Source organism: Salvelinus namaycush, chromosome 10 (genome assembly GCF_016432855.1).
Source record: "Salvelinus namaycush isolate Seneca chromosome 10, SaNama_1.0, whole genome shotgun sequence".
NCBI lineage: Eukaryota > Metazoa > Chordata > Actinopteri > Salmoniformes > Salmonidae > Salvelinus > Salvelinus namaycush.
Window position 1 is genome coordinate 8,202,991 of NC_052316.1, and position 10,859 is coordinate 8,213,849.

At 43.9% G+C, this 10,859-nt stretch overlaps 1 protein-coding gene across 1 annotated transcript in view; it reads right to left on the minus strand.

Annotated features, from left to right (window-relative positions):
- LOC120055140 (E3 ubiquitin-protein ligase RNF220-like) overlaps positions 1–7,529 on the minus strand; it is a 44,397-nt gene extending 36,868 nt beyond the window's left edge. Inside the window, exon 1 of the mRNA XM_039003065.1 lies at positions 6,914–7,529. Within this exon, the coding sequence (XP_038858993.1) occupies positions 6,914–7,529 (616 nt within the window). The remainder of the gene's footprint in view (positions 1–6,913) is intronic.
- Positions 7,530–10,859: the final 3,330 nt, after the last annotated feature.

Below are 10,859 nucleotides of genomic sequence, written 5' to 3' on the forward strand. Positions count from 1 at the left end.
TAAATTCCAGGTATTTTTTTTAAACAGCTCTTACACAATAGAGCATTATCAAAATGTTCACATTATCTGTGTAACTTTTTTGACTGCACTGCCCCTTTAAGGATTGTTTGGGATGGGGGTTTATCCTCTTGTGATATACAGTGCATTCGGACAGTATCCAGGCCCCTTGACTTTTTCCACATTTTGTTAGGTTACAACCTTATTCTAAAATCAATTTACACACCATAAATGACAAAGAAAAAGCAGGTTGTTACAAATTTTTGCTAATTTATAAAAAAAAATAAAGAACGGAAATATTCAGACTCAGTACTTTGTTGAAGCACCTTTGGAAGAGATTACAGCCTTGAGTCTTCTTCGACATGACACTTGTCACACCTGTATTTGGGAAGATTATCCCGTTCTTCTCTGCAGATCATCTCATGCTCTGTCAGGTTGGATGGGGAGCGTTGCTGCACAGCTGTTTTCAGGTCTCTCCAAAGATGTTCAATCAGGTTCAAGTACGGGCTCTGGCTGGGCCACTCAAGGACATTCAGAAACTTGTACCGAAGCCACTGCGTTGTCTTGGCAGTGTGCTTAGGGTCGTTGTCCAGTTGAAAGGTGAACCTTCGCCCCAGTCTGAGGTCCTGAGCACTCTGGAGCAGGTTTTCATCAAGGATCTCTCTGTACTTTACTCCATTCATCTTTGCCTCGATCCTGACTAGTCTCCCAGTCCCTGCAGCTAAAAAACATCCCCATAGCATGATGCTGCCACCACCATGCTTCACCGTAGGGATGGTGACAGGTTACCTCCAGACGTGGCGCTTGGCATTCAGGCCAAATAGTTCAATCTTGGTTTCAGCAGACCAAAGAATCTTGTTTCTCATGGTCTGAGAGTTTTTAGGTGCCTGTTGGCAAACTCCAAGCGGGTTGTCATGTGCCTTTTACTGACCAAGGCCCTTCTCCCCCGATTGCTCAGTCTGGCAGCCAGCTCTAGGAAGAGTCTTGGTGGTTACGAATTTCTTCCATTGAAGAATGATGGAGGCCACTGTGTTCTTGGGGATCTTCAGTGCTGCTGACATGTTTTGGTACCCTTCCCCAGATCTGTGCCTCGACACTATCCTGTCTCGGAGCTCTACGGACAATTCCTTCAACCTCATGGGTTGGTTTCTTGCTCTGACGTGCACTGTCAACTGTAGGATCTCATAAAGACAGGTGTGTGCCTTTCCAAATCATGTCCAATCATTTGAATTTACCACAGGTGGACTCCAATCAAGTTTTAAAAACATCTCAAGGATGATAAATGGAGACAGGATGCACCTGAGCTCAATTTCGAGTCTCATAGCAAAGGGTCTGAATACTTATGTAAATAAGGTATTTATGTTTTTTATTTTTAATACAATGGCAAACATTTCAAAAAATCTGTTTTTGCCTTGTAATTTTAGAATAAGGCTGTAACGTAACAAAATATGGAAAAAGTCAAAGGGTCTGAAAACTTTCCAACGGCACTGTATCAATGTGCTGTGTGTGGGTGCCGTGGATGGATAACTTCCACAAACTGCCTCTCCTGTCCAGAAAAGATTAAAGTAAAAAAAAAATTGAATAACAGAGGTCCCCTTCCCCTGCGAAGATGAAAGCTTGTCAACTTAAGAGTACATTAGAAGAACCAACTACTGCCACAACAGGAGGGCAACAGTCAAACATAGTCAACCACGGCCCTCGAACATCAAACACAGTCGTCATTACATTAAAAATATTTATTCTCTTATGTGTCTGAAATCAGCCCACACGGTCAACACAGAGCAGCAGTGAAGATCCAGGCTCAGACATTCTCTTCATCTATGGTAACACAGCTGTCAAATGGATCGTACCATTAGAACCTTTAGATTTGGGGATTTTTGGATGGGTTATTCTCTCTCTTTCTTATCTTAATGACCCCCCCCCCCCTCGTTGTGTGTGGCAAGGAGAGGGAAGATCACTGTAGCAGATGTACAGTACAACCACAAACTCAAACCGTGACTCGGGAACTCAGCAGCTTGACGGAATCTCGGATTAACGCGCCCTGCTCCCAGTTTCTTGAATTCGACACAGATATGGTGGGAAGCCTTCCTTATCAGGATGGGTGGTGGAATCTGCTGTTGAGGGAATGAGTTATTATTCTATGGGATAACTGGAATAACTGGAGAGAGCTGCTAAATCCTCCACTGATGGGGAAGCGAGGCCCAAGGAAGTTAACAGAATGGGAGTGGGCAAACATTTGAGCGTTGCACTCCAGGGCTGGATTCACCAGATGTGTTCAGTGTTCAAGAGTCGTTTACGGTATGTTATACAAGCCTGTGACGGGATTCAAGGTAACACCAACCTGCCTGTACAGAATCAATATCCCATAGATTAATCGTAGGCTACTTCCTAAATGACACTCTATTCTCATAGGCCTCCCAAAGTAATGCACTTTGTAGAGAATAAGGCTTTTGGGACACAGATTTCAACTTGGCACAGGGATTACTTCTCATGTGATGCTTTATGGGTTTAGTTGGTTCCAGACACAGTTTCCATATGTTGTGTGTGTGTGTGTGTGTGTGTGTGTGTGTGTGTGTGTGTGTGTGTGCGTATGGTGTTTGTGTATGCGTGCGTGCGTGCGCACTTGTCTATCACCTGTGTGCGTGTGTGTGTGTGTGCGTGCGTGCGTGTGCATGCGTGCGTGCGCACTTGTCTATCACCTATGTGTGTGTGTGTGTGTGTGTGTGCGTGTGCGCTGAGTGTGTTCATACAGTGTGTGCGGTGCGGGTGCAAGGTAGACTGCCTCTTATCAAAGCTGTGGGTCCTCATTCAATAACTGGGAGGCATGTTATCCAGTGCAGCTGTCCAGCTGAGGGTGTATTGAGTGAAGCCTCCTGTAAGACACAGTTTACATCTAGCTGACAACCCAGGGGAGGAGATCAACAGGAACCGCTCGATGCTCATGCATACACATCTATCTGCTCCGCTCTCTATTCCCAAGATGTAGTCTCTCACACACGCACCCATACACACGCATAGACGCACACACAAACATGCTCAGACACAGACACACACACAGACACACACACCTGCTCCTTTCTCTGATGGCATAATTATTCTACCAACTGCTTTTCTCACATGCTCACGTTTACTATTCTTATAGCTAGACGCTCCAGCTGCGTCCAGTTATCCGAACTCTCCCTTACAGTAACTGAAGCTCGCCACCACACTGTGTGATAACGACGCAGGGAATCACGGGAAGATCAACACTGTCTGTCTGGGTCTTGAACGCTGCGGTAGGACGTGGTGTTTTGTCATTCTCTTCCTCTGTTCCCACTTCTGTCCTCGTACCCCGTTAGTTACAGCTCAAGTTTGAAACATCTCCCTGAGGAAAATAAGCATGATTCGCCTCGCTGGAGACATCTGCCCTTTGAAAGAGAGAGGCTGTTTGAACAGCTGTCACATCCCACTGCTCGTCTGAACATCTTCAGATGAAACAGAGAACGTCTGGGGCCGTATGTATCTCAGCTTCTGATCTTGGATCAGGTCCCCCCCCCCCGTCCATGTAGTCATCCGTTGTTATCTAAAAAGTGATCCTAAATTACACTCTGAGACGGTTGATACATATGGCCCCTAGGGTAATGTTGTGGTTTGGATACTAGAGGAGACGTCAACGAGCAACACGACGATACAGAAGACAACAGGCGAACCCAGCAAGGATTGCCACATCAAGCCTGTCTGGCCAAAGCAGATAGAACCGTTTTAAACTGATACACTCACACCAAATATCCCCATTCACAGTGAGATACTGTAGGTAGACATCCACTGGAGAGTGTACGCGAATGAATGAATCTCTAAGTGCATAGCGGATAGAACAGAGAGAGATACCTGTATATAAAGAATGCCTGTGAACAAATGTGCTGCTTTTTTGTGTGTTTTCTGTGTTCATTGTGATGCATATGGTCACACATTTCCATATGTCGGCTACGTTATGTTTATGTACTGTATTGTGTCATGTATTGTCATGTATGGGCCAGGTTGTCTACATAGCAACCAAAGAGTTCCATCCCCGAAGATTTGAAGCTTAACACATAAGACCTGAAGTGGCTGCCTGTTAGTCAGTCAAGAGGAACCAAACGTCAGCCTTTCGAAAAGTCCTGGGAGTTCAATTGCATTAAAGCCCTTAGTTTGCCTGAGCTTCGATAAAATTGGATAAAGCAGGAAAAGCTGCTTCCATCACTCAGAATTAATTTTCCCCAAACTGATTTGAGCTGCATAGTACCCACTATGGGTTGGGGAACCCTATTCTGCCCCTGTCCATCTCTGTACTTTAATCAAATGATCCTCTATGTTTGGAGGTAATTTAAACTAGGTTTGTCATGATACCAGTATCGCGATACTAGGACGTAAGGAAGGAAGGGAAACAAAACATGAAGTGGACTTACTTTCTTGAGGAAAACAGTCCTAATGTTGGAAAAATCAGCTTTATGTTGTCACCAATGTTCCCTATAAGCTGTGCATGGGAGCGCAGCTCCCCCGAGACTGCCGCACAGAAGAAATATCAGCCCGCACAAAGAAGCACGACTTTCTAGTTTCCGCTATAGTTAACACTATCAACGTTTCCCTTTACTGTGCGAATTGTGAATGAATCAACGCAATACTAGCCACTTTTAATGCAACATACCGAAACAAAACAAACTATACAATACATTTTCTTGTAGGCAGAACACATTGGAGTAGGATTCTATTGCATTAACAGGCTCGACTCAGGCCCATACTCTACACAGACCTGTGCGCCATAACCACTCAGAGCTGCAGTATGCAAATAGACCATTGCCATATATGGATCTGTGCCATTCACTTTGAACTGGACTGTGTTTACAGCATGAGCAGTCATGAGTAGATGCGCTTGTTTTGAGATCAAAGCGAGAGCTGCATGTAGCCAGGTGTGTACACTTGTTCATGTTCTTTGCTAGTAAGTGAGCCCAGGTATAGCTAATTTCTAGTCAGCAATGAGGGAGTGGCTGCTTCCTACAAGTGCACAAAACATGTACATTTCTAGCCATCTTCGAAAAACATATTTTTTTCTGTCTTAAAGGGGCAGTGTTGTATTTTGAGACAGGCTTGAATAAGCTAAGTAGCCAATAGGCAGAGGGCATTTGTCTGACTCTTTGTAATAATGGTATGGGAATAATAATAAATCGTTTTTTGTAAAGTGGTTTCTTGCATCAAACAACACAATATTTTCAGTCACGTCCTTGTCTGGAGGACAAGTGGATAAACAGGTTAATGTCAATGCCCTGCATGTTTTTTTCAAAAGTATCATGGAATGCAGCCCTACATTGAACACCACACATCGGCTGCTACTGTAGGCTGAATGATAGAACACTTATTTCCATGTTAAAAGGTTATGGGATGCATTTTCGCCATAGTTTTTCTATGGTAGGCCACTCTGATAGGCCTATGTTATGATCAAATAGCCACAGAAGCCTACTTGGCCACTGTTATAACTGTAAATTAAAGCAGGTACAGCCTCAGTGTTCACAGTACACGCTCGCCAGAAGTTGCATAGAATTTTCACAACGTTCAAGTTTGCGCTCAGCAGACCTGGAATTTGCTAAAAAAATTTGAGGGAACATTGGTTGTCACCAAGAGTCACGTTTGTTTATTTTGCAAGCTATAGCACACAATTGTTACAACACTAACATTAAGAACACACACACACGGGTGCAAGCGTACACACATGCATGCACACACACAGCCACGCATGCGCGCACACACACCTGTTTGGCATCTTTCCTATCCTGTCCTTATTTGGGGCTTCATTATTGGGATTCCTGCTGCTTTGTCTCCCAGGCAGCATCCACCCTGTCCCTGTTATTCAACCAGCAGCATGTTGTCAAAAACAATACGTTTTCTCAGAGTCACACACACACACAAACTTTTCTCAAGACAACTCATCCAAGCGCCAGGCCTTGATGTGTGGGATGAAACGTTTCTTTAAGGTGATACGGGGGGATATCACCCCTCTTCCCCGCTCCATCCTTCCCCCATCTCTCTCTCGCTCTCTCTCTCTCTCTCTCTCTCTCTCTCTCTCTCTCTCTCTCTCTCTCTCTCTCTCTCTCTCTCTCTCTCTCACACTCTCTCTCCTCACTCATTGTCATTATTTTCAACATGGCCCTCCTCTGATCTACTAAGGATTGTGGGTCCTCTCTCTACGGGGGATTTCAACGTCAGGCGCCACCTTGACGGCCGTGAGGGGGTTTGATTTCCCATCATGCTTTGTGGTGGCGTGTCTACCTTCCTTCCCGCTCTTTGGAGGTGGAGGCGAGGGGAGGCGAACGCTGTGGTGCCCCCGCACTGTCGGGCAATTATCCTCTAGCATAATAAGGAGTGGCTCTCGCCCTGCCGCTCTGACTGACACCTCTCCTCCTTATTTGTCAACAAATCAGATGGCTCATCATGGCGTGGGTGGCCATATTGAGCTAAGGGTGTCGTTTGTGGAGCTGAGCGTCTCTCGCTCTCTGTCACCTCGTTATCTCTGACAGGGTGTCGCTTGCTCAAACTTCCCCTCCTTTGTCATCTCTACATACTTGTGTCTGTGTTCAACCAGAATGGCAAAAAACTATATTCAGTGTAGGTACTAATGTTCATTTTGTGACCAATGACCAGAAACATGGACTAGGGGCTGTTTTCCACCAAGTGTCACATACTTTGCACAACCAGGAAAAAAACTTTGGTTAAGATTGTCAAAGAGTAAAAAGGGCACACTCCATAAAGACACACATACACTGACAAGATGCAGGCCATAACTGTCATTCGATCGATTGTATTGAAACCATGGATTTTTAAAAGAGTGCAATGCGCACAATTCTTACATGACAACATATAAATGTGTTATGATGAGCAGTACACATGACAATAGGGCGATACTCACAGCCTTCCTTACGGTCCTCAGGACTAGACAAGGCCTCACTGTCTGACAGCAGGCCAGACACCGCAAACAACTTCCTCCCAGAATCCTCAGCGGCTTTGAGCGACCACGGCGAACCAGAGAGAATACGCCCTCCTCCAAACTCATACTGCTTCCTTTCCGAGTCGGTATAGCAGCCCTTGAGCCTCTTAGCAGGGGTGAAGGCTGACTGATAACCCCTGACCTCCCTCTCCTCAGGCGGGGAGGAGAAGGGTCTGAAGGCCCCTACCCCGCTGTGGTTGAGCATCCCTAGAGATGAGCAGTCCAGGTTGGGGGGGTGGAACTGGGGGTGGAGGTGGAGCAGGGAGGCAGGGAAGTCTCTGGCGGGGAAGGTGCCATGGCTGGAGACGGGCCCCTGGCGGTGGTACATGGAGGCAAATGTGTAGGAGCCAGAGGGGAAGGGGAGGTGGAGCTCCTTCTCGGAGATGGGGACCCCGAAAGGCCGTGGGGCCTGGCAGGGGATGGAGGAATCGTGGCCAGCCTCGGCTGTGGAGGCCAGCACCATTAGGGCTGGGGAGGCCAGGGGACTGGGCAGGTAGGAGGAGCTGTCCATCTTAAAGGAGGGCCGGTGGAGGTCCATCCAATCCACGCCTCCCTTAGTCCTATAGAGGGAGGGACTGGTCAGGGGGAGGGGCTGAGTGTTGGTGTGATTTGAAGATGATGTAGTCAAGGTGGAATAACTTCACTGTGAGTCCATTCTCATAGGGCTATATAAGGAGAGAAGAGCATTGATTATCCAAATACAATTGTCAAGAACGAGGGGTATTTAAGAAAGAGATATGGAAGACAAAAAGAGAACGATGACTCTCACAATGAACTAATGCAAATGCTGAATAATAAGGTTAAAATAAAACATGTGCAAAATGTTTTTTTTTGTAAATCTGGACAATTCTGTTAAGAAATACTTTGATAGCACTGGAGAAACTGTGTTCGTTATTTGTAACTGAGAATATATTTAATTAAATGAAGAGTTAAGCTAAAAAAGAAACACGAAATATAGCAGAACATATTGTAATAATTAATGTAATGTAAATAAAATCTTGAAATGTTGGTGTAGTTTACGGGTATTTGTTTATGACTTATTAATAGCCTATCAATCTGTATATGTCTGCAATCTGCCCAATATCAAAAAAAGATGATAATGATCATCACAGTAAATAGGAAAATGTGGCTTATTACTTATTTTCCTTTTTTTCTATGATATTTATATGTGAAACAGCAGTTATTGTCAAATTAATATTCTATGACAAGTTAATGAAATATGAATCCAATAGAACATATTTTAATACTCTTACATTTCCATGTGATTGACACTACAACGTATCGATTGATCTTGGGATGAAATTCGTTTTCGGTTGTGGCCCGCATAAAAGGTTATAAAATCATCCCAATATTGGTGTCTAACAAAAGATAATTCTAAAATCGAATTGTACGGATGTTCAAGAGGATTGTGAAACGAATAATTCATGTTTTTCGATGTTAAAGTTTCTGAAATTAACTAATTTGTAGGCTAAAGAATAATATCTGAACAGCAGTTTTATTTAATTGAAAAAGGATATTTAGTTGTGAAAGAGAGAGTTTTGTTAGTGACAATCTCCCCTTTTATTGAACAGTAGCTAGGTTTCTATCCAAATGGCGACAGATTTTCATGCAAATATTCTAAAATCCGCATAAAAACAAGATGATTTTCCCGCCAGAGATGTGTTTCCATCTAATTGACTTTTTGCAGATAAAGGCTGTGCGTGATCTTATAGTGCACATAAAAAACTTTTGCGGTTCAACTCCCATATACAGAATCCAAAATACAAGTGTAATTAGTTTCCATCTAATTTTGTATTATACTGATGGTTTTCTCACCCAAAAAAATGTGCGTTATATAGCGAGTGTGCCAGATCTGGTACTGGCCTTGTGCGCTCTAGCCAACCGCGCGCAGATACCGCTTTTGGCTAGAGCGCACGTATACCCCTACATCCCTCAAACTCAACTCTGGACCTCGAAGCCAGTGCCACTGCGTTTTTTCATTGTACCCTAATAACCAGCGACTGATTTAGACCTGGGTGCAATTCATTATCAGATAGAACAGAAAACCAACAGACTCCGGACCTCGTAGGGTAAGAGTTGAAACACCCCTGGCCTACATGATTCGATTTTTACGGTCAAAAGAGCAAGATGTGTTTTATTTGTCAAACGGCAGCCAAGCATCGATGATCATGTCACCAGCATAAGACCCTCCATATTTGGAAAAGACATCAAGCTCATCATCCTGCACTTTCACCCCCCTGCGAAGTTCATCATCATTTATTTCATCTGTAGCCTAATAAACTGCATGCTTTCACGGCGACATCGCGTGCCTCCAAGTTTACTTCGAAACCTAGTTTATGATAGACTCACATTTTTACTGTATGAATGTGCAAAATTCTAAACTTTTGTTAAACGAAAAGCAACACAATCCCATGAAGGACCCCGCGTGTCAACTGCATTCGTGGCTTGTGCTCCCGGTGAATTTTGAACCCCTTAGCATACTCATTCCAACAAGTGTTATAACATCCCTCAGACCCCTTTCAAGAAATTATGTCATTTTCGTTTATTTTATGTATTATATATTTCGACGTAACACGCCAGGGTAAATTAGAAATATTTCACGCAAAAAAACTCCTCAGGGAAAACCAGCCGTTCCATGTATTTGATCTGTTCAGAGCTAGCTCACCTGATTAAACGTGTCAACTAAGCACGAAGCCCTTGAGGCGAATCAGAGCTAGTTCAGGGCTACAACCAAATTGTGAAACGGCTCGGTGTCCCCGAGGAAGAGATTTGAGAACCGCGCAAGATGTTGGACAACTGAATGCCCAACAAACATCTTGAAAAGTAGGCTATTCAAATGAAATGCAAACCCTAATTTGCGTGAAACACGACAGCAGTCTCCAAGAGCAAATATCTGATCTTGTCAAACATTTAGCCAGATAGGCCCTAATGATCAATTATAATAATTAATAGGATATTGCATGAAGGTCTTACAAGAAGCCAACAAAATGTAATTTAACCCATTAGCCCTGCCACAACAATTTTACAGGAAAAGTTGCCTGTAGCCTACTTACCTAGTTAAACGCTGTCTCGGAGTTGTTTTAGCCACACAACGAGCACTTTCTCTAGTTCGAATGTCAGCGATGGTCGACACTTTATTCCGTCCGAGCAAAAGAGAAACACGCGCTTGCAAAGGTCGAGATTATTTCCAAGTATTTTTGCAGTAAAATGTAAGCTTGGCTACAGTATTTTTTTTTTTACATGGACAGACCAGTTAGAATTTTAAGATAAGAAGTGGCACAACGTGAGGACGAAGCGAAGCTCACAGGGCTGCGGCTGCTGCTGCTCAGAGGCTTTCCGCGCTTCGAATGACGATTCCCTCATCCTCTCCCACTCTAGCGTATCTCTCTCCTCCGAATCACTCTCCCGAGAGGGTCTGCGACCTGCCTTCAGAGTGTGCAATGTTACCCTCAGTAGGTTACTAGCCTCTATCCTCCACGTGCAATTGGAAAATGTTCTGAAATGTGATTAAACCGTTATCAAACTGTTTTTTAAAATAATTCCGCTTTCTGGCAGAGCCAACAAATAAGTTACATGCAAGACCATTCAAATCCTTAGAACAAGATGCTTTAGTCCTGAATGTGCGGTATATTTTAGATCCAAAACACACATACATGTTCAGGTACAGATATTGTCTCACTGTATGAATAGTTAGTTGCAGGATAGGACCCTGCATACCCTTTGAGATTTTACATTTGTACATTTTTTCAATGCACCCAAATGAAACATTTAGTACATTTCAGTATAATGAACTACTAGGCTACTTAAGTGTAACCGTGACAGTATAGGCTGGCGACTGAGGAAAGTCGTTCACCTTAAAAATGACCAA